A 24,517-nucleotide genomic window follows, 5' to 3' on the forward strand; every position below is an offset into this window, starting at 1 on the left:
GCCCTAGAATTCCCCTTTACTAAAGAAGTCTGCTCATAAACAATAGGCACTATATTTCGATCAATCTAGCATTTCAAGAAATGCAAAATATATTTGTCCTACACTAATAAAGAAACAATGAAATAAGTTTATAATTGTGACTATCGGACTACCAGTGATACTCTGCTGCCTCGGTGATAGTGGCTGTGTGTGGTAAGGCTTTACTTACCGCTTCTCTAGGCCAGTCTCAGCGGATGCGCGCATGCTCAAGCCAACTAGCCAGGTTGCGCATGCGCATTGGAACTGACAGCCCGGACTTGGACATTCAGTTCCACTAATAAAAAAATTCAAGTAAAGGTTAAAAAAAAAAGAAGAAATATATATATATATATACACACACACAAGTTAACCCGTGCATGATACTCATGCATTCTAGTCAAATCAAGCTACTTAAGGTGTTAAAAAGGTTCTTGTCATGCATTTGGGCCATAGCCCAGGTCTCAACCACCAACCACTCCCCACTGTCACTCCCGGCAACCACCAACCACTCCCAACTGTCACTTCTCCTTCAAGAAATATATATATATTTTTTTTACATCTTTATAAACACTTTTAACAATTAACAAATTAAATTAACAAATTAAAAACATCTTAGTATACCAAATTTCAGCCCTTTCTGAATTTTTTTTTCCACACGCACTAAGAATTTAGTAGGTCAGTGTATAACTCCGCCCAGCAGGTGGCGCTGCAGCTTGGTTTTATTTTTCCACACACAGACAGACTAACACACGCCACTAGACATTTATATTATAGATATATGTATATATATATATATATATATTTTAAGACAATTGCAGAATGCAAAAATTGATTTATTCAAATAGTAAAGCATTTTTTCCATTCATTATTAGGTCATTATTAAAGGTTTGTACTGCAGTGATCTTTGTAAGATGAGCATGGGGAGGCTATCGCAGGTAGAGGTTACTGTGGTGATAGCTGTACCTAGCCGGTGGTGAATCCTTGATCTTGGGTAGGCTTTTCTCTGTTTAATAAATAGAGCCCTATGACTGTTAGTAGGAGTGAAATCTCTGATTAATGTTTCCTAAGGAGCTATATTTAGATACAACTGAATGATAATTATAATACTCCTGGTGTTTGAATCAGTTTAATATCAATCTTACTTTCCTACCATGACCCAGGCTGAGCAGCTCAGATAAATTTAGATTTAGTGCAGAATTGTGCAATACATTAGTAAGCTGATCAGCAGAAATGGCATTATTTGAAGCTTTTCTGCTTCCTTAGTTTAGCAGAACCTTGTGGCTGATATCAAGTGTCTGCATGTGGTCTGAACAAGCTGCTGCTGATTCTGCTATTTAAGAAGCTCCTGTACCGGTCTAATCCAGAACGTCATGACCAAGAGATTACAAAGATGCCATGAGTTTTGTCTTCGGGACAATGATTAGCACAATATTTTAAGAATCTTACTTACGCGGCAGTAAACTTCACTGTGCAATAAATGTCAACACACATTAATCAAAACAAGACAAAGAACAGATTATGAACTGTATCATAATTAAATATGAAATCCCCATTCATTACCTTGCCTATAACCATTACCATTACCTATAATTTACCTCCTTGAAACCTGTTATACTCCTAATTCATTCCACAGACATTTGTTTACACAACATAGCAGCAGGGACGCTGTAAATTTTCAAAGCACCCTGGTTTTAGCCCATATACCACGTTTATCACAATCGTAATTTCTCCTAACATGCCAACTCCATATAAGTTGCAATTTCCATATTGTAATGCAATTAAAATAACTACTTTAATAGAATTTTATTACACAATAATGTGTGCTACAGATACATTTGCTGTTGGGAGTTACACTACAATTAAATATGTTTATATAAATAATAATAATAATAATAAAAAAATGGTCCAGGACACTGTCCATGATATTTAGGATCATGGCTTTTTGTGCCAGGGTTTAGAGACCCCTTGAGTAACAATGTACCAAACATAACGGTCATTGCTTTTGGGTGCAAGTTACTGGTTATTGGCTGCATCTCCAAAATTATGTCAACCTAGGTTTGAATAATTTTGGGTCATACTAGTGGTTGGTATAAAAAATTGAGAGTAAGAGTAACTAGTCATCATTAAGTCATGTAATGGCTTCTCAGACATGATATGCTTGAAAAGTCTTCCAACCTGAAGTCAACTTCTTAATTCTCTAAGTTGAATAACAAATGTTTCTTCTCAACTGGAAATTAAATTGAAACAGTTCAAAGATCAAATCATCGGAACTTCATAGAGAAAAGTTACATTGAATATCTACTGTTCAGCGTCACCCTGCACTATACTGTTTTCATTAACAGACAGGTTTAACCATTATCGTTTGCTCATCTTAGAGGCAACAGTACATATACCTACATGTAGTTCTGTTGCTATTCCCGATTATCTGTGCCAGTAATAATTTTTGCTGACACGCATGTTGCACACTAAAAGGCTTGTGTCACTAAGGCAGTTCTGAACATGTCAGACATTTAGAATCACATTTTCTAGTCAACACTAAGGGGTATATTTACTAAACTGCGGGTTTGAAAAAGTAGAGATGTTGCTTATAGCAACCAATAACATTCTAGTTGTCATTTATTTAGTATATTCTACAAAATGACAGCTAGAATCTCTCTGGTTGCTATAGGCAACATCTCCACTTTTTCAAACCCGCAGTTTAGTAAATATACCCCTAAATGCCCGTCAGATGTTTAGTCTATAGAAACTATACATCAATGCAACACACACTACTATCTGCAAAGAAACAAGCTTATGAACGCTGAAATGTAATTCACGTGTGCACTCAGAAACATAAGTGTAACACTAGCCTTATAATACCAAAAAAGTAACACTTGAATCACAGAGTATTCCAGAACCCCAGCACAAATAAACAGTTATTTTTTTCACCAGAAACACACTGAAAGACTGTGTATAATATTGTTATTTTATGGTAATATAAGTGACGATTCAGTGGGAGGATTTGGTGGACGATGAGGAATACAATTGCCGGTGTTCACCGTACATTTGAAAAGATTTGTTTCTGTAATGTTTTACCTGTTGCTGCTATATCGGGAATATACAGTTGTCTAACATGTACTGACAATCGAACAACATCATCTATTTTTTGCGCAACCAAAATTCGGCTTAGCTATTAACTGGGTGCAAATGGCTCAAATATGGAGGCTCTCGTAGCAATTAGATATTATCTTGCATCAGCCTAGTGCAATGAAGATTAAGCAGAACAAATATAGAATTTGGTTGCCATGGGTTACAGCATATTTTACTATGTTATTTTAACCACATTCAATAGATAAGCCTGTTTATCAGGAATACATAACTCCTTACATGTTGTCTGGCTAGCTAGCATGTATCTCATGGATACTGTACATTTATCTATAGTATTAAAGGCTACTGTAAAAACCGGTCAAAACAATATATTCTAGAATAGAAGCATTAATGAAAAAATGCTTTTTGATTTTAAAAATAAAATGTCATTTGGCAATAGTTTTAAATATATTTTTGTTTTGTTACATTTTTCATAGAACGGAAAGCTCAAATCATTGCTTTCAGTTCCACTGCACATGTGTGAACCAGCTATTGATGTCACACATGCGCAGATTTCCTGAGACTGGCCCGGCAAAGCGGTGAGTTAACCCTTCACGCTCAGGCCAGAATCGCAGAGGAACTGATAGTGTATTTTTATTGCTATGATAAGCAGCAATAAAAAAATTGCTTTGAAAATCATTTTGCTGATATTTTACTTTGATTTGTGGTTGAAATACAGCATTTAAACTTAACTCCCTTTCTACAGCATTAAATTAAATTAATTGCGCTCCAAAGTCAAAGTTAGTAGGTACAACTAAGTGATAACTGCCAAGGTCTGTTGTAAGAATTTGTTTGGAGAAAATAATGCTGCAAAAACCCTGACTTGCAGATGACTTATTGGTAGATTTATGATAGGTAGATTTATTAAATCATCTAAAAAGATAAAGTGGAGGTGTTGCCCATAGCAACCATTCAGCTTCCAGCTATCATTTTCTATAATGTACTGGACAAATGATAGCTAGAATTTGATTGGTTGCTATGGGCAACAATTCCACTTTTTCTTTTTAGAAGGTTTGATAAATCTAACCCAAAAAGACATAGGGGTATATTTGCTAAACTGCAGGTTTGAAAAAGTGGAGATGTTGCCTATAGCAACCAATCAGATTCTAGCTGTCATTTTGTAGAATATACTAAATGATAACTAGAATCTGACTGGTTGCTACAGGCAACATCTCCACTTTTTCAAATCTGCAGTTTAGTAAATCTAGCCCATAGTCGGTAAATGCTCTTTCCCTACTATGAAGCAGCAGAAAAATTAATTGCAAAAACTCATAAATAATTTTATTAGCGATTGGAGGATATTATTATAAAACATAAAAGGGAATAGTTGTCATTTAAAAGCATTTTTAGGAACAAATATGTCCCTACCATATCAGCATGTGATGCACCTGCTCTGTCTTCCCTGTCAAAGCATGTGGATATGTCTTTTTTCACCTTTGGGTGGTATGTGGGGGCTCTTACAAAATCTGGCTACGGGCCCACAAATCCTTAGTTAAGCCCTTAAGAGTAAACTGGGATGTAGATGCAAATACAGCTGAATAACATTCTCTTGTTCCCTGAAATGATGATGGTAATATTGGCATGATGGTGACCCAGAAACCATACACTGAAGGCAGAAGTAATTTCCTTTATTGCACATTAAGCTGTACAAGATATTTCACATAAATCACTGCAGTCAAACATCGTGTACTCTGCGCCACACAATTGGCTTTGTACAAAATAAATCTAACAAGAACAAAAATGTTTTACAAAAACAAATACATGAATTCTACATTTTAAGACGACTGACCCGTTTCCAACAACATTGCACCGTAACATGCTTACATGCCAAAAATATATAGTAATCTCAAATGTTACCAGCGGCATTTAGAATTTCCTATGTCATAGAAATAACCCTCTGGAATATAGAACTAGTGGCTATGTTGGCATCGTGTTTTCTCCAGCCATATTGTGTCCACAGAATGAAAACAGACTGGTGATACCCACATATAACTGCATGCACAAATCTGTACCATGACAGTAAATTTCTTCACGGCTTTATGGCCACACTGATGTAATAATGTGTTACGGTTATAACAGAAGGCCATTAGGACCGTTAACCGTAGTGATAGAATCTTCAATCAGTATTTTAGCTGCACTTCAGATACAAAATGGCAAAGGATGATCTTTGCTGTACATTGAGCTCTAACAATTGTATTCCTCAAGCCCCTTTAAGCTCTCAGTTTCCCTGGTTTCAGTATTAAGGTGATAAGAGAACACAGATCTAATGAAGGCAGGTACGGTGGCACTTCTGCCTCACAGCGCTGGGGTTAGGTGTTCGATTCCCGAACACGGCCTTATCTGTGGGGAGTTTGTATGTTCTCCCCGTGTTTGCGTGGGTTTCCTTCAAAAACATACTAGTGGGGTAAATTGGTTGCTATTAAATTGACCTTATTCTCTCTTGGTCTGTGTATGTGTATGTTAGGGATGTAGACCGTAAGCTCCAGTGGGGCAGGGACTGGGGAATTAGTGGCGCTATATAAATAGCTGCTGCTGCTGATGATGATGATGATGATGAACAAGGAGGTTTTAATATTCTGTAACTGTCTGATGATCTAATGATATCTATCACTGTTCTGTGATATCAGCCCTTAGATAATGCTGTTCTGGATATATGGGCCATTTATTGGGGCAGTAGAACACAAACATACAGTAAAGGAACAAACGGAGAAGGGGAGGCAAATTATGGTAATAAAAGAGAATGAATAACACAATAGTTGTCATATAAAATTAGTGAAATGTGTACGAGAAAGACCCACAAATGCATCAACTTCACAAATGTCCCAATTTAAGAAAAAATTGTTAAATAAATAAAGACTATAACATTAAAATAAATGACCCCCCAGACATTTACTAAGACAAACCTAGCAGCCTAGAGGAAGCTAGTAAGCCACAGTACAGTGATGTCTAAATTAATGGGCCTGACCCACTAATGGGCTAATCTACCAAGCCATGTTCTGATGACCCTAAAATACAGTGTAATTATAGCACTATAAGAGAACCTCTGTCAATAACGTGAATTTTGTAAGTATCTCAAACACCCTAAATTCTATATAAATAAACAATAAGTAATAGCAAGCACTATCATGTCTCTGTTCTGCCATACAACTAAAGCTAGTCAAGGACTGTCCATATTGACAGCACAAAATTCAGTATTAAATATTGCATTTTACAATTAAGAATATGGTGAATGGACGGGCTTAATGTCTAAACACACCGCTAGTTGCATGTATCAAATCCTCTATTTTCCTTTCTTTATTCTTGTTTCAGGGCAAATCCCAGTCTAGTGGTTTAGTTTCCCTGGTTCTTTACCTGCGTCCAAAGTTAGTTGACCCCATCAAACACACTGTGATGTTTCGATCAACATAAAAACGAAAGGCAATACCTGTTGTGCCCATACAAATCTTTAAGAACAGTATGATTGCCTATTGCCTCTTTGGGTAGTGCTAAGCTAGAAATCAATGTGAGTCACATCACACGTTATGGCTATAGAGAGATACACGTGTAACAATAAGTTAAGGAATATTATCTGAGCTGCTTAGGAATATTTACATTTCAGACTGACAAGTACAAGGATTAAAGATTAAGCAAGTGTTTTGAAAAAGAAAGTGGTCTGCAGAGCTCACAATTCTTTAGATATAAGTAAGAAAGTTTGACACTTGCTCCTTGCTCTTATAAGCCACACAAGCAATGACATAAGTATGTGGACTACAATGAAACATTTTATACTTGTTCACAAATATTGCACTAGTGTTCTATCCATACGGCGTGCAGACCATACTTATACAAGAATGTTAAAAAATACTTTATGCACACCTGCATGAGAATGTCATTTTATGGAGTCACGGAACAGACGATACTAAAGTCCATGTTTACTAGGTCTACCCATGCTAACAAATACAATGACAGCAATATCTATAAAATTAGAAAAAGAAAATAACCCCGGAATTCAACAATGTAGATAAACCTGGATTGGAACTCATTGATCTTTCTAATCACTTCATGCAAGTAATAAAGCGATGTCCAATTGAGGTGTGTACACACCCACGCACATAGACGCTCAAAGTCAAGTCAGAGTTTTGAAATTCAAGTTAGGTGTTATTCCCCACAAGACTTAAAAAAGAAAAGAAAACTATAATAAACAGTCAGGTTGAACTTGAAAGAGGCACAATTCTGTGTATACTGTTTACATCAGCTCTGAATCACACGTTAAACAGAGAAAGAGAAGTTAGCGTCACAGGCGTGGACATATAGAGGGGAGAGACGAGACAGAAAGGAGTGACACTGCATAGGAAAACACAGTCCAGGTCAGCACTGAAACATGGCAAAACTGCACACAATTTTCTTTTCATTATTTTCTTTTTTTTTTTTTTTTTTTTGGCTACAACCCCTCTTCAACAACCCCTCACACAGCCTGGACTTGTTTTGGTCCTACTGCAACGCCATTACAGTCGAGAATGTACTGCAAACAACCTTGAGGTGGAGGTCGTTGTGCTGGAATCTTGCTCTGCTCAGATTCCTTCATTGTTCCGCTCTGCAAAACAGAAATGGGAAGCAGAAATCAGATGGATTATTTCTTACACATACACAGATCGAGATACAGTTTCATCTTGCAACACAATAAGTGTTACTCAAAGCAGAGTCACCCTAGGCTCATGGGAGATAAATACATAAAAATCAACCCTCAACTCTCCTTATAATGTATATTGTGAATACAGTACCTTATATAAAAAGTTTCTAGAATCTAGTATGCAATTTATCCAAAAACTACTGCAGAGGGAGCTGAGTAATACTCAGTTACTCCGCCAATAGTGGTCATAGCTGTAAGAGTTACCTTACTGCTTAGGTGGCCCAGATTCCCACGTTGTGCTCACGTGTTAGCCGGTTCGCTGGATTGCACACACACAGTGAAACTGAAAGCCCAAATCTTTCAGATCTACTTAGTAAAAAACAAATATATTATAAATATAGATAAAATGTATTAAAAATATTTTAAAAATGTATGGATTAAAAAGTGTTCATTCAATAACGCATTTTTACAATGATTTAGTTCTGTTATCACCATCCTGAGATTTGCGATAACAGAATATTTATCGCGGTAGTAAAAGTACACCTGCAATACTTGTTAAATGAGCTTGGGAAAGTCTTCATCAGCAACAGCCAGTGAATCTTAGTGCTGGCAGGCATACGGCCAGTGATAATATTGCTATTGCCGGAGATAACCATTTGATGAATTCGATGAAGCGCAAATAAGTCCTATGGCCAGGCATATGGCTTTTTATCTTTCATTAACATGGCCCTTATACTTAATGTCACAGAGACATTAAGGGCCGAGGTGTATCTAGATTTTTTTTCAGGAGGGGACTATTTAGTGCCCTTCCCTCTCTTACACTCCTAGCAGGGGTGAGCTGCCGGTGGCCGCACACTGTATACATGTGCCTGTCGGCTGAGAGACAGGTAGAGGGTGCTGTCCATCCACTTTGATTTTGTGTAATACACAATTGGGGCGACCGGGCAGAACTCTCTGTCTGCCTCTCAGATGTCAAGCGCATGTATATAGCGTGCGTAGGCAGCCTGCCCGATAGGGGTGGTGATCTTCCCCCTCTGAATCCGCCACTGATTAAGGGTCATTCATAAAGAAATGGGGACCCACACAGCTTTTTATATGCACCAATGAGTCTATTTGTCTGCCAAGCGCAAGGTAAATACCAGTCCAGTCCTTGCAACTGCCTTTAGAAAAGGTTAGTGTACCAACTTTTTGGGACTTGTCCACGTGAAAATGTTCATGGTGGAAACAATGAGAATGTAAAAGATTTCTGCAATATGGAATAGCTTACGCTCACCTTGGTTCATTGTCTTTATTAGAAGACAATGAACCAAGGTGTAGTCAATGAAGTTTGCTCCCCTTCACAAACAATGGTGCATAGACACACTTTTGTAGTGCATGTTTAGGAGCTGTGTCCCATTCTATGGTCCTGGGCACCACCATGGCTCCCCTGCCCACTCACCTTGCTGTTCACCAACTTTCCTCATGCAACCTTATGGAACTCAGGCAATATTGCAAAGTAGAATGGGTAAAAATTGCAATGCTCAGATGCCATTAGTATTAAAATGGTGAAAGTGGGGTATGAATACTTATGTAATAATTTGTTATCTGTTTACATTTGTAATTCATTAAGCAAAACATTTTAAGTAGTTTATTATTTGACATTACAGACTAATTGTGCTGATCAATAGTAAAATCCATTTAGTTTCAATGAAGGGAATAAAGCGTAAAAAATGCTGAAAAGGATGTTACTACTTTCTATAGCCATTTTATGTACATAGCAAATAGAGAACAGTAGCTCTATACAACTGCAAATATTTTGCTGTTAATTAACTAAATTGAGTATATTCTGTCAAATGTAAATCCTTTTTATGACACCTAGTTATTTGAAAAGATCCTGCTTGTGTCAGATGTATAAGTATACTATTTACAGGAACGAGTTACTGAGTAGCCAGCATCTCACCAGAATAAATGTAGGCAGATTGCAAAAGATGGGTTTGGTTTACAAGTTTTAATTACTCTTGGCATGGCTAACTTGTTCATAATTTCTTATAAGAATAAAAAATACAAGTCAACAAGGATTCATGACCTATAAAAACACTACACAATAGCTCATAAATGAATCATTAAGCAAGATACAGAATATATCAGTTGACTGAATGAACATTCTTACAAAAATGTGAATAAAAAAGAAGGAGCCATAGAACCGCAAGAGAATAAAATGGGCTTAAGTAATAATAGTGTGTACCTCAAGGATAATGCAGGTTTTCAGATTGGAACACAATATACAATGCTATTGCAGTAACTATACAAGATCATTAAATGCAATGGCCTCGCAAATAAAGAATTGCATGAAATGAATTAATGTAAGAGATTATGTACAGGAATGGAGCTTGATGTTCAGACAGTAAGAGGTCAACAGAAACTCTGGGTTTCTTTTGTCTATTAGGGACTATTTATGGATTTATTTGAATTAGGTCAACGCTCTACAGAGGTTAAGAGACTAATAATCTAAATATTACTAGTACAAAAAGTTATAAAAATACACTGCACAACATGAACTGGATAGTACCCAAATTCCACATATACATATATTTAAGTGTAAAAAGAATGAACCTGCAGTTGAAGGGACTCTAATACTGTAGTTTCCATTCATATTTCTCTAATGTAAATATTAAAGATTGAATGCATACAATTATCCTTATTATAGGACTTACTTACTACTTTCTATGATGGTGCTATTAAGTCTGCTTGCAAAGATCACCATGTAGTTTAGCTCTATTGATTGCATTCACATCTCCAAAATTCCTTAGTATGCTCCCAGAGTTCTCCGGTCAACCCTGTAGAGTTTGGGGGCATTGGATCAGTGTGCCATAACTGGGGATGGGATCATACTTGTCTATTCTCTGGAAAGGCCGGGAAACTCACAAATCTTGGACAGTAATGGGTAGGACAGGGGCCTTGTTGATGCAATTCACCCCAAATCCCGTCATTATTGCCTTGCCCCCACACCGCAATGATGCAATTGTGGCAATGCCGACAATCACGCCCCCCATGCACTGGACACTTGACCCATAGGGGAATTTGCAGAAAAATAGCATAAAATTAAATGCATGTGCATTCCCATTTGTTAGGCAAAATTGAGCAATGAACATTTGGCAATGTCCAGTTCCACCCGTCATTCTGGGAGCCTCTCTTAGTCCGACTGGTGTTTGCCATAGTTCTCCTTTCAAAGTAAAAACCATTCACTCCTTATGAATGAGCTTTACGATTTTCTAAAACACAGGTGATGCTACTCTACCAGCATGTGCATTATGGGCCTATTTCTGGCTAGGTACGTTCAGTGTGGACCTATTACTTGATAAGGTTGTTCATTGTGGTCCCAATACTGTGTAAGTGGGTACATTGTGTCTCTACACTAACCTAACTGTAAAATAAAGACGAATGAGAAGCATTGTGGCAGACCTGAACAACCTGTGACTCTCTAGGTTTTGTAAAACTACAAATCCCAGCATACCCTGCCATCTATCAGCTGCAAAAGCATGCTGGGGTTTGTAGTTTCACAACACCTGGACAGCCACAAGTTGCCCAGGCCTGCACTATGGCTATTACTGCTGTACAAGGAATGTGGATATCACTGCAATGGCTCATGAGGGATGCTGAAATGACAAGGAGTTATGTGTCCATATAAAATACACACATTTTTGTAACACACACCAAAGCCTTAGCATCAGGACTCACTGCTTATAAAATTCTCATTTACAGGCGTTTTTACATATATTTGCTTGTGTGTTAAAATATGCAAATGTTATAAAGAACCACAACCGAGTTTATTAAGCTGGGTACACACTACAGGTTTTTCACCCAATTATCATGCCAATCACATGATAAACGATTGTTAGGTCCAATATCGCATTAGTGTGTACGCTCTATTGTACCAAAGCACATAGTATCATTTCATTTGATTTTATAACCATCATGTTCAGTTCGACAGCGGAGGGAGACAGAAGAGGACGCCGGAGAAGAGACGGCGTGGAAGAGGCAGACACCGGACAGAAGAAGACAGCGCGGACAACAATAGAAGAGAGAAGACAGCGCAGAGGAGGAAACTGAGGCAGAGAGTCCTTGTCAGGGCTAAGAGCTACTCTGGTCTCTGAAGACCCAGCGGGATCAAGACCTGAAGACGGCGACAGAGCATTGAGGTGGCGGCAGAAGGGGAAATCCCTGGAGAAGAGCCTGAAGACTTGGAAGCCAGGTAGGTGGCCCTTCTGGTCACCACCTTCCTCCAGAGCCCCAGCCCACACTCTTCACATCAAAGGGCACAAGGTCCTGCTGCAATTCGGGCATTAGGCCTATGGGCCAGATAGGGGGAAGCACAAGGCCCCGGTTCAGTTAGGACGTTTGGGCATTAGCCCTTAGTTAGTTAGGGCACAAGGCTCTTTAGTTATAGTTAGGGCACAAGGCCCTTTCGTTAGAGAGAAGAGCACAAAGCTCTTTAGTTGCAGAGAAAAGCACAAGGGTCTTTAGTTACAGAGAAAAGCACAAGGCTCTTTAGTTACAGAGAAGGGCATAAGGCCCTTAGTTTGAGAGTTAAGGCACAAGGTATCCAGTAGTGAGCTGGATATAAGTTATCAACTAGGTGGGCACCAGGCCCATGGTGTAGAGAAGTGCTAGGCACACTACGGAGTTGAGAGGGCCTTACCCCTCAGTTGCTTAGGAGGGGCATTAGATCCTGTTGGTTAGTAGAGCAGTAGGCCCTTCTAGTAAATAGCAGGGCACTAGGCTCTGGGTAGAATAGCAGGGCGTTAGGTCCTGTGTAGTTAAGGATTAAGAAGTGAAGAGTGGCATATAAAGCCCCTCATTTGTCCGGAAGGGCAACTAAAGTCCTGAGCCCCAAGACAGGGCGGGCTTAATAGCCGGGGTTCTGGCTGTGGGCGGAGGCCTGAGGAGTGGATGAGTTCCAGCGGACCCGGGGTGACCTAGGACATGTGAGCAGGCTTGAGGGGTGGTTCCTGTTTGAGTTGAGAAGGGACGGTGTGTCGCATAGTGTTCCCTTCGAATCGGGCGAGTACCTGGGTTGCTGGGAAGGGGAGTGCAGTTTATGTGACTTTGTCTCCCTTAGCGCCCGTTACACCAGCATTCAATTTATTTCTGTTCATCCTTAGTTTAATTGGTGTTGGTAACTCAGGTGGTAACGGTACATAAGGCCTTGGTTTTACCAAGGAATACATTTAAAATAATCACCGATTTATTTAACAATAAAGACAATAGGACAGTCCTGCTAGCAAGTAATATAGAACACAGATATCACCGTAATTAAACAAAACAAAAAACGTTTGCCAACAAAAAGGTGAAACAATAGCAAGGCTCTGAAAATAATGTACGTATGCAATATTTGATTACTTTTTATTTTACAGACTTTGTTTTTTTTTGTAATATTTAGAATTTGGATTGTATTTAATTACCTGCAGGTACAGTGCGCTTTAAACGTAGAGCGTAAAAGGGCCATGATAACACAACAGAGGAAGAAACGACTTTTGCATTTTCTCCTGTTCACATATGATCATTTCCCTGCTTAGTTAGTGTGGTTGAAAAAAAAGACCATTAAGTTCAACATTTTTTAACTTCTGTGTTGATTCAGTGGAAGGCAAACAAACACCCAGGGAGGCAACTGTCAACTTAACCTCACAGAGGAAAATGGCAGAGTGATTCTCTGGATCCATGTACTTTTTAGGAGAACTTATTCACCTGGTCTAGCAACATTTTACATTTTACACACATATGGGACATATGACAACCTTATCTTTATCTGGACTGGCAATCAAATAGACATTGATCATTTTGTTACAGGACATATGCTAATCAATTGAACCTATCATACATCCCAGACAGCCAGGAATCTGTGGCATTCTTGGACTTTTTAAATATCACTATTATTATTTATTTATTTATTAAAAACTGATTTTGCACGGCTTCTTTTTAGCACTTTCTCATCCATCTATTTGAATAGCAATAGTGGCCATGAAGATCCTTGGTTAAAATCTATCCAAAAGAGTCAGTTGCTGTATATAAAAAAAAAAAACAATTGCGCCCTTGATAGTCACTGTGAAAAAGTAGTATGTTTTTAGATGAAGATATTTTTAGAAAAAAGTTAATGACACTATTATTTTATCCCTGTGGGATTGAATTTGAACCTGTGGGTTGGATTTAATAATCAATAATTTAAAGTTATAGATATTCCCTCTTATGTAAGTGCAAGACATACTAGATACAGTCTCTTAATACATTAATTCCTATGGGTTTTATTTCCTGCCTTGATTGCAATATATTTTAAGAATGCCAGTAATATTAGATTGACATAATTGAATACCACCCAGATAACCTAACCACATCCCCTATACAGATAACCACATTCCCTATATATATATATATATATATATATATATATATATATATATATATATATATATATATATATATATATATACATACACACACACACACAAGTTAACCCGTGCGTGATACTCATGCATTCTAGTCAAATCAAGCTACTTAAGGTGTTAAAAAGGTTCTTGTCATGCATTTGGGACTAGCCCAGGCATCCTTAGGGGAAGAGCGTTACTTCCCGGCGCAAGCGCCCTTTTTTAACGTGGTTTTGTCCACATGTCACCACCTCATCATTTTTCTCCATCACCTCATCCTTCATCTTTATTGCCACATCTATCCGGATGTCTATCCAGACACAGGGATCTCTCTCAGCGGTCCTGAGTATCACACTCCTCTCGCTCTGTCACCCCCGGCAACCACCAACCACTCCCAACTGTCACCCCAGGCAACCACCAACCACTCCCAACTGTCACTTCTCCGTCAAGAAATATATATATATTTTTCTAAAATCTTTATAAACACTTTTAACAATTAACAAATTAAATTAAAAAATTAAAAACATCTTAGTATACCAAATTTCAGCCCTTTCTGAGTTTTTTTTCACCACACACACTAAGAATTTAGTAGGTCAGTGTATAACTCCGCCCAGCAGGTGCCGCTGCAGCTTGTTTTGTTTTTTTTACACACACACACACACAGACTAACACACGCCACTAGGCTTATATATATTAGACAAGTTAACCCGTGCATGATACTCATGCATTCTAGTCAAATCAAGCTACTTAAGGTGTTAAAAAGGTTCTTGTCATGCATTTGGGCCTAGCCCAGGCCTCCTCAGGGGAAGAGCGTTACTTCCCGATGCAAGCGCCCTTTTTTAACGTGGTTTTGTCCACATGTCACCACCTCATCATTTTTCTCCATCACCTCATCCTTCATCTTCATCGTCACATCCTTCATCAAGCTACTTAAGGTGTTAAAAACTCCCCACTGTCACCCCCGGCAACCACCAACCACTCCCAACTGTCACTTCTCCTTCAAGAAATATATAGGTCAGTGTATAACTCTGCCCAGCAGGTGGCACTGCAGCTTGGTTTTTTTTTCACACACGCGACTAGGCATTTATATAGTAGATATAAATATATATATATATATATATATATTGCAATATGTTATAAGATATATTTTGTTACTTGTATAACATTTATATAGTGTTTCTCATTGCCTGTAGAAGGAGATAACCTGGAATTGGGTTACCCGTTCATTGATGTGGTCATGTTTACCAATATCCTGTAAGTGCAATTTTTTTTTTTTAAATAAACTTTTAAAGCAATTAATCAATCACCACATTTCTTTCCAGCACATGAGACAAGGTGACAATCTACTCTCAGGCAGCTCCCAGACGGTTCCTGTTCTACCTCTTCAAGTGCCTCCACTACTCACAGTGCTCCAGAATCATTCATTAGAGACACAAATCACCTGCGCTTCATCCTGCGGTTTCTGTCTGGTAGCTGATAGGAAATAAAGGTACCAGAGAAGGTCACCAAGCTGAAACTGCAGGAGAAAGTGCAGGTGATTTGTGTCATGATACAGTTCCTTCTACAATCAACGATTCTGGACTGCAGCGACGGGTAAGAACTGGAGGTAAAGTTCTTGGCGGAGAAGGATGGTACTGCAATGCCACCTCAAGCAGCATATATGTGAATAATGCACGTGAACCTCTCATGACCACTTATTCTGGTTAGGAAGTCTACAGACTGACTACCCACATTGAAATACACAAGAACATTTAATTGTGAACTACAAAATTTGTATCTACATTTGTAGTACAAATGTAGATAGGACTATTTTAAGCTCATAGACCAACCAGGTATACAACTGTGTTTCACTTATGCAAATAATTTAGCAGGAGTGTTGAATAAAAGGTCCTTAATATATCAACCCCATATTTTGTCTTGGTAACTTTGTATAAGTACTAGGAAGGGGTTCTAAGTTTTTATTTAAATTTAACTTTAGTGCACATTTCTCAGCCTGGCAACTTAATAACCTTTGCAGAGAAACACAGCGTGCACATCTGAAATAATTAGTATAAGCCAATTTTTAGTTTGCTGAGGATGAATTTCTAGGCTTCTTGCACAACCTTGATTAAGTCAATATGTTTTTAGTTTCCATGACAGCATTGCACAGTCAAATAATTAGTAAGAGCTAAGCAAGGACCCCAAAAAGTGGAACTTTGGACCCTAGTTGAGCTCATCTGTCAGATTGTGGGTAATCAGGCCCTGTTCACTGCTCAATATTTTGGCAATCAATTTACAGTAGATAGAAAAAAAACTATATTTCAACATTTTGATCTTACCAAGTACAATTACTTACAACAAAGCTATTGTAGCCCAAAAAGTACAGTTTCACAGTATAGTTAACTGCAGGAAGGAGGTAGGAGATTCTTATATCACATGAATTGGTCTGGTAGGCTATATCATCTGTCAAATGCAAATACTAGACTGATATAAATTATGTATGGATAAATAGCACTCCCTAGTGGTAAAAGTGTATGCAGTATGAAATACTTTTTAGAGATTTTGATATGTATATCCAATCATCATCAACATTTATTTATATAGCGCCAGCAAATTCCGTAGCGCTATCCAATGGGCGACTGTAAAAGAAAATAATAGAAGATTAATTTAGTTTCTTAGCCAGAAACACTTCATGAACCCAAGAGATGAAGACATAGACAATCACATTAAATTTCATGAATCAGGTTTAACCATGTGACAGCATTTTCAGTACGTTTACATAAATCAGTGGTGGTAATGTCCTAGGATTTGCATGTTCACAAATTTAACAATATCTAATGTTATGAAAATAGCATATTTTACAGTAATTCCTGACATTACCATATTAGGGGGCTATTTAATTCCCCAAAATGTTTTCCCATGGAATTTTTTTTCTTTTTACCCTTATTCAATTGCCTGCCTTTTACCTGGGAGACAAATAGGCTTTTAGTTACTATTGGCATTGAAAAGCACTGGCTGCACATGAGTAAGCCTATTCAATTGAACACATGGAAAACATCAATTCGCCTCTAATTTCTCCAGAATCTGCTCGTCATGTGAGGCTGCAAAATCCAGCGTGCCCCCCCCTTCAGCGACCATCAGCTAAAACATGCCAGGGCTCTTCCCACCAAACTGAGTTTTGGACACTGGGGTAGAAAACAAGAATGGGGCATCTAGAGTGGCAACTTTGCCACCCCACCCCAGTGGCCCCGGGATAATGGACAAGGGTGCTAATGTATGTACAATGTTTTGGATGAGAAAGGCTCTCACTTGTACACAATTTATTATCCCTATTAGAGTTGGATGTAAGAAAGTTCAACTTCTGACTGCAAAAAATCAATTTTAAGTGGAATGTAACTTGCCCTTGCTATATACAGTAAGGCCGCATCTTCAGATATACTTCTAATCAGGCGTAAAACTTAAAGCTGCGGTTTAAATATACGTGATGATGATGATGACTTGTACTGCCGCAATACTTGTTAAAAAGGCTTTCCATGCAAAAGCTATTGTCAGCAAAATCCGGCCACATATACCAAAGATATCACCAGAAGGGGTTACCCCTCGGCTATAGCAGTGTTATTGTCGGTGGTGACCCTTTCATCCATAGAGAGCATGTGAGAAAAACCCTTATCACCAGTGAATATACATGTTTTCACCAGCAATAGCTCTTTTCATACTTTAATAAATGAACCCCTTATTCTGAATTAAAACAGGGTTAGATCACCACCTGCTGGACAATATCTTCATATACATATTTACACAACAATGTGTACACAGTATTTTGCAGGCAGTTGCAGTGCCTAGTTTTGCTTAAAATACAATTTTGGTGCCTGGGACACAAGACAACAAATTTACTTCTTTGATTTTACAAGGATCAGAGCCAAGGTTATTGGCATCAGTGTTGTCATTCAGTCAGTGCACTTAACTGTCAGATTCATATTTTTTCAAGACTGCAAATACACTTTGCTTTTCTGTGCTTCAAAAAAATACAATTTTTAAAGTGTAAATATAGGGAAACTGATTCTCTATGCTAATTAAATGTAGATGCTCACAGCATAAATGTGCAACATTGCAACAATAAAGTGTGTGTATACGTAAGTATGCATATGTGCGTTTAACATACAGGTTAATGCTCAATGCTTAATAAAACACATTACCAGTTGATCCACTGCTGGAATTCCTAATGTTAACTAATGGCCACAGGTCAAGGCCCCAAACTAGGCAGCAATGGAATCAGGACATAGGGCAGGCAGTGCACTATTAGAGCCAGTAGATGAGCCAAAGATCAGACAAGCATATCCACTGAGCAAGTCAAGATCAATAAAGGTTGGTCAAGTACAGATACTTGAATTAGATAAGCTCAAGTAAACCTGTTTCTGTTGAGCAGACACTGAATAGTGGGGATGACCACATTACATAGATTGTGTAAATGACATTGGTGTCCGTACATGTGGCCTATTTAACAAATGTACCTAGATTAGTGGCACTAAAAATCCTAGTGTAATGTTGACAGACACACACATGACTGTGTCTCACGCACTATGACTGAAGCCAAGTGAAGTGTTATGTGACCTCCATTGTCAGGTTTGTATAAGGAATAAGTTGTCAGGTTTAAATGGGTAACGCATATTAAACATTTTTTTAACAAAGGAACCAGAAGATCCAAGATTCTGATCTCTCTACAGAAACATAACCTTTTCAAATTCACCAAACAGAATAATTGTCCACAAGTAAAGTAAGAGACAAGGATTTGTTTTACCTTACATTTTTCTTAGTTGTAAGTCAAAAGTAAATGTGGAGGAAGTTTCCTGAAACAAAATCTATTGGTCATCAAAGGTTTAAGAAAAAAAAAAGGTTGGAGATATTTGATATTCTTAGGTTAGGAGATAATTTCAAGATGAATTTGTTGTAATATTTTGTTGGACCAATAAAATAGAAAATGAGCTTAAATGATGGAACGCTGAGTCTAATATTCCCAGTAGAGAGCCTCAGTTGATATTTGAAATGTAAAAGAGGTAGTGGCCTATGCTGATGATGATAAATAACTATTGGTGAGTAGAAGATTTAAGAAGACCGTGTTGAATATCGGTCCAAATGTGCACCATAAACAATAAAAAGTGGTCTTTTGTTCATGGATTCATATACATAGTAGTGGTGGCACAGGTGGCCTCCAGATCTATGCTACTGATTTGACTTGTTCTCTGTTTTGTTATAGAGCTGAACAAGGGCAGCTTCAATCCACATCACGTGATCTCCTCTGCACAAAGCAGAGAAATCCCACATCACATCCAATCAGTGCAGTGTATTCTGCACCTCGTCATTTAACTTCTTATTCTGCAGGGTCCAAGTGTGAAGGTAAGTATGTTTAGCTATGTGAAGAAGTGTGAGTGTCATGTGCATGAGGTGTAAGTGGTGGCATGAGGGGATGTGTGAGTGTCATGTGCATGAGGTGTAAGTGGGTGCATGAGGGGATGTGAGAGTGGCATGTGGAGGGCATGTTGGGAGGTGTGAAAATAAAAGACAGCCCGGCACTCTATAACAGAGAGTGGGATATTACAGGGTGAAGCAAGGCTGTATAGGACGGTGTGGCCATTGGAGCCAGAAGATGGTGAAGTGTTGTAAAAATATGAATACATATAGGGGCATATTCAATTGACGGCGGGATCGCCGAAAATCCCGCGCTCAAAAAATATTACCGTTAATACGGTAATATCTCGCTGGATTTCAGCAGCTGCGAGCTGAAATCCAGCGAGTAAATTACCGTATTAACGGTTTCCCCGTGCAGGATTACCGTAATAACGGTAATATTTTTTGAGCGCGGGATTTTCGGCGATTCTCGCCGTCAATTGAATATGCCCCATAGTGTTATATGAATGGGGAGAGTTTGGAAAAGGTATTACAGCCTAGCTTATGTAAGCTAGACTATAATACCTTTTTAGCCAATATTCACTTTAATGGCACTCATAAGGCCTATCCAAGATATAATGACAAGTTCAGGAATCAAGGTCAGATTTCATCTGAGAAAGAAGCTGCAGGAAGTTGGACTGGAAAAGTTGGCTGTATTTCTTAGATGGATAAACTCTGAGACATTTGATCTTATGCTGATGCCATTTGAAGGGGTCGGACTGTTCCAGATAAACTCGTCATGTCTGAGATATAAAAGTCTAAGACCACAGTTTTCTGGGTGTTAATCCTGTAAGCTGAATATCATCTGCACTGTTCAATTTCTTTGAAGAGGTGGAGAAGTGATTGGGCTGAGTCTGCCACTTTTAGAGAATTATTTGTTCTGATTAGAGCGTATTCTCACAGCTAGAGGTTAGATCATGAGGGAAAAAATTATTGGGGAGAGGGGGCACCTTGTCTCTTACCATTGATGATTTTGAAGGGGAATGAGATGACACCGTTTGCCAAAAGGGTCGCTCTGGGGGAGACATATAAGGTGCCTATCCCCTCAATGAACTTCCTGGAGAATTACATAGCTTTGAGCACCCTAAAGACAAATGGCCAAGAGTTGTTATTGAACACTTGTTCCATGTCAAGAGCCAAGACCTAAGAGGGGATTTCTGCTCATGAATAGAGTGAATCAAGTCAATGGTTCCTCTGTTATTGTCTGCGGCTTGTCTGCCTGGGATAAACTTGACCTCGTCTTGGTGGACCAGTGAGGGTAGCAGTGGTTTCAAACCACTGGCCAAGATGTTAGTGGTTTATTACATTTTTTATGTGACTTGTATGGTTTGATACACAAGAAAGAATAATACCTTATTAATAAAAGTGAAAAATTACCATATTGATAAAAATTTAATAAACCTAAACATCATTATTTATACATTTAAAAATTAAATAGGAATAGTCTTTCCAGAGCAGCCTGTATGGAATGACAATTAAGTAATGCGAATAGACGTCTACCAGTTAATTTAATTTATTGATCTAAAATAAATGCATTACTAATAATTTAATTTCAATTACCTCCCTTGAACAAGCTCTCTGTAACTTGAAAATATTAAACAATCTTGATACAGACATATGCATACCTTTTTAAGTCCCTTACTCAGAATACACATATCCCAATATAACCTAATTGCATGGGAAAATACACAGAAGTTAGGTAGGACCTCAAGCTTTAAGCTACGTGCCTTGTCTGCCTCACCTCCCACCTAGTACCAGAATGACCCCAAAACCTAGTTTTGGGCTTTGGGACGGAATTCTTTTACCATGCCCCTACCCTTAAACAAATCAAATGATTAGGACCCTGAAAGGCTGGGAGCAATTTCATTATGCTGTGCATCCAACACACCAGAGAAGGTGGAGAAGCTGAGCATACTCCTCTTGTGTCCATACTGTTCCAGGGAACGCCAGCTTAAGGCTCCCAGCACTAGGCTACAGGATGATTTCTTTATATGTATATATATATATATATATATATATATATATATATATATATATATATATATATATATATAAACTGTTTTTAAACCATACTATCTGCATTCAGCAACTAGATAATATAACCATTGCAGGCGGTTTGAGCTGTCCTGCCTGTCCATCATTTAAAAAAACAAAAAAAAACATTAAAATGTTAAAGAAAAAGCCCACTCTTCCCTTCCTGAGCGGGTTGTGCATCAGTCCTGGTCCTCAAGTGGGGGAACAAACATTCGGGCCTGCACCCAGAGGTGCCCTGTCCAATGCTAAGTAGCATTGAGCATGTCCTGTTACCTCTTCTCAGAAGGTTCCAGGGGAAAAAAAAGAACAAATTGTGCCCCCTTAGATATTAAAAGCAATAGTGCCCCGGGAGATAAATTATTAAATTGCATTATTATTTCTGAATTAATGGGTACCCCCTATAGAAGAAAATTATTATGTAACAATTAGTTACTTCTTTAGGGGGCAACAGATAATTGTTTCTTTAATAGAAGGGTACCAGATAATTATTTATTTCAATAGGGGGCCAACAGATAATTTTTTTTTTTTATAGGAGGTCTTAGTTTGTTATAATGATTTATCAATTTATTATCTCTGGGGGCGCTAATACTTTTGATTATTTAATGAATATCTAAGGGGGCACAATATGTTTTTTTTCCCTGGTACCTACCCACCAGGGGTATCAGGAGGGGTCCAATGCTACTTATATCCCCTCCCTTAGAGGGGAGACTAAGACCTCTGGACATTCTAGCTGATATTCAGACGGATAAGTACTTGCATTTGTTTTCTACTCTTTTAAATTGTCTGCTGCGGTATATTTCCGTATGCTAAATGAATTTTACTTTGATAAATGGTTTATTGTGGTTCACTTCCGTATGCTAATGAAATTTCGCCACTTGTTTTCGTCAATGTGGTTGATCCAAAGAGTGCTACATCTGAATTATTCCATTTGAGTAAATTCTATTTATAGCTATAAAACTAAGTTTTCCCACACACAATTGAAAAACGGCATCTAGGTCTTTATAGACCCGCAGTTCGCCACTGATCTTACATTTATTACAACTGTTGTCTCCTCGCAATCTACCACAAGCAACTCAATTCAAACTTCAGTTACTGATTGACATCACTCTAAGCCTCTATATCTTATTTGTGTATCGCTGTATGCCATTCAGAAAACTGACTCAGGCTCCTATCAATGTTGTGAGATTCATTACCATTCATTTCTATCAAGAGGAACGTGCATATCAAAACTCCTAATGCGCATTTTCGCAATCACGCTTTTTCTCAAAGGAAACATACCAGCTATTCGGGTTCAGAAGATATTTAAAGGGATGACCATCAATCAGAATCATTCATAATGATTTACAGTTATCAAAGCCTATCAAATCAAAGCCTTCATTTGGCATGTCTATTAAATCCCACTGAGACACACAATCAGATTTTCTTATTGTTAGCAAAGAGTGGACATATTAATTAAAAAAGTAACAGTTTATGGATACTATTATCAATATTGACTATATTTTAATGTACAATGAGTCAAGTGGACCTTCCTTGCGTTTGTATCTTTCTCAAATACTAAAATATATGAATCTACTTGTCATAATAATGTGATATTTTTCAAGATTGTGGAAGTTAACTAATTGGATGAAGTTGGCTAAATTAATATTTGTTTACTTCGCAATTGCGATTAGTACGCCACGTGTAATGACACAAGTGCACGGTTAATGACACACATATATACATTCACACTTACACTTGTAAATAGTACCCATTTATTTAGGTTCCAATCCACATTTATTTATTAGTAAAATATATTAGAAATCATTTATACATAGGTAATACTACAGTAAGGGTAATTATGGTTCAGGTCCACAGAAATGTGTGGAGTTTAGTCTCATATTAATCTATATTCTACTAGCTGATATCCGGGTTCAATAGGGGAGCGATCGCAAGTTATGAATGGCATGAGATTAATAAGCACTTTGTTTATGGGTCAGTTTAAACTGGTTATTCGGCTGGAAGACACGTAGGCAACAGTTGGAGTAAGTTGCCCCAACCTTTGAAGAGAGATCAAATGTACTGACCTTTGACCAGCAGTCTACTGGAAAAAAAATGTGTCGGGTCCCCCCATCTGAGCACTATTTACCCAAGTGCTGCCAGCCTATTGCTGGTTGCATGAAAATTGGGGAAAAATTTGCGTGGGGTCCCCCTCATGTTCAAACAACCAGCACTAGGCAAACCAACCAGGGTGGTTGGCACTATAACAGGGGGACACGCAGTATGGGTCCCCCTGCCATAATGACATACCAACCCCAAGCTGTTCAGTGCTTTCAGCCCCAGTGCTGAAATCATTAGGGCTCTTCCTACACCGCTGGGTGTGGTGGGTGTAGGGTAATATTGGTGATTATAGAGTAAAATAACCAAACAAATGGCATTTTGTTTTGTGGCACTAGAAGTCCTAGCCATACCAGGGTGCCATAAACAGTCTGGGCATGCTGATGCTTGTATAACTACAAGCACCAGCATACCCATGGCAGCCAGGTCATGCTGGCACTTGGAGAACCACAAGTGCCTACATGGCCTAACACCCATGGCTGGCTGAGACACCACACCCTCATTAAAACCACACAATTTTAATAAAAATAATAAAACCCCAATAAAAACATAACATAACCTCTTTTTTACCACATAAATTTAATAACAATAATAAAACCCCAAATACTGACCAATCTAACTTCTTCTTTTGTCAGCAGGTTTTAATCCAAATGTGCTTGAAAGTCATGTCCTTAAATATTTGTACATCCAAATGTCCATGCTTGTAAATATCCAAAATAATTGTACATCCAAATGTCCATGCTTGTAAATATCTTCTGTTCTTCTGGTCATCAAGACCCCTAGTTGCTTGCTGTCTTCTTATCTTCAGGTCACA

The 24,517-nt window shown here is 38.2% G+C and overlaps 1 protein-coding gene across 2 annotated transcripts in view; it reads right to left on the reverse strand.

Moving 5' to 3' along the window:
- The window catches only part of SYN2 (synapsin II), a 218,114-nt gene that overhangs the window by 15,301 nt on the left and 178,296 nt on the right, over positions 1-24,517 (reverse strand). For both annotated transcript variants that reach the window (XM_075183165.1, XM_075183166.1), the window contains exon 11: positions 7,657-7,717. In XM_075183165.1, the coding sequence (XP_075039266.1) occupies positions 7,657-7,717 (61 nt within the window). The remainder of the gene's footprint in view (positions 1-7,656; positions 7,718-24,517) is intronic.

Source organism: Mixophyes fleayi, chromosome 8 (assembly GCF_038048845.1).
Source record: "Mixophyes fleayi isolate aMixFle1 chromosome 8, aMixFle1.hap1, whole genome shotgun sequence".
Classification (NCBI taxonomy): domain Eukaryota; kingdom Metazoa; phylum Chordata; class Amphibia; order Anura; family Limnodynastidae; genus Mixophyes; species Mixophyes fleayi.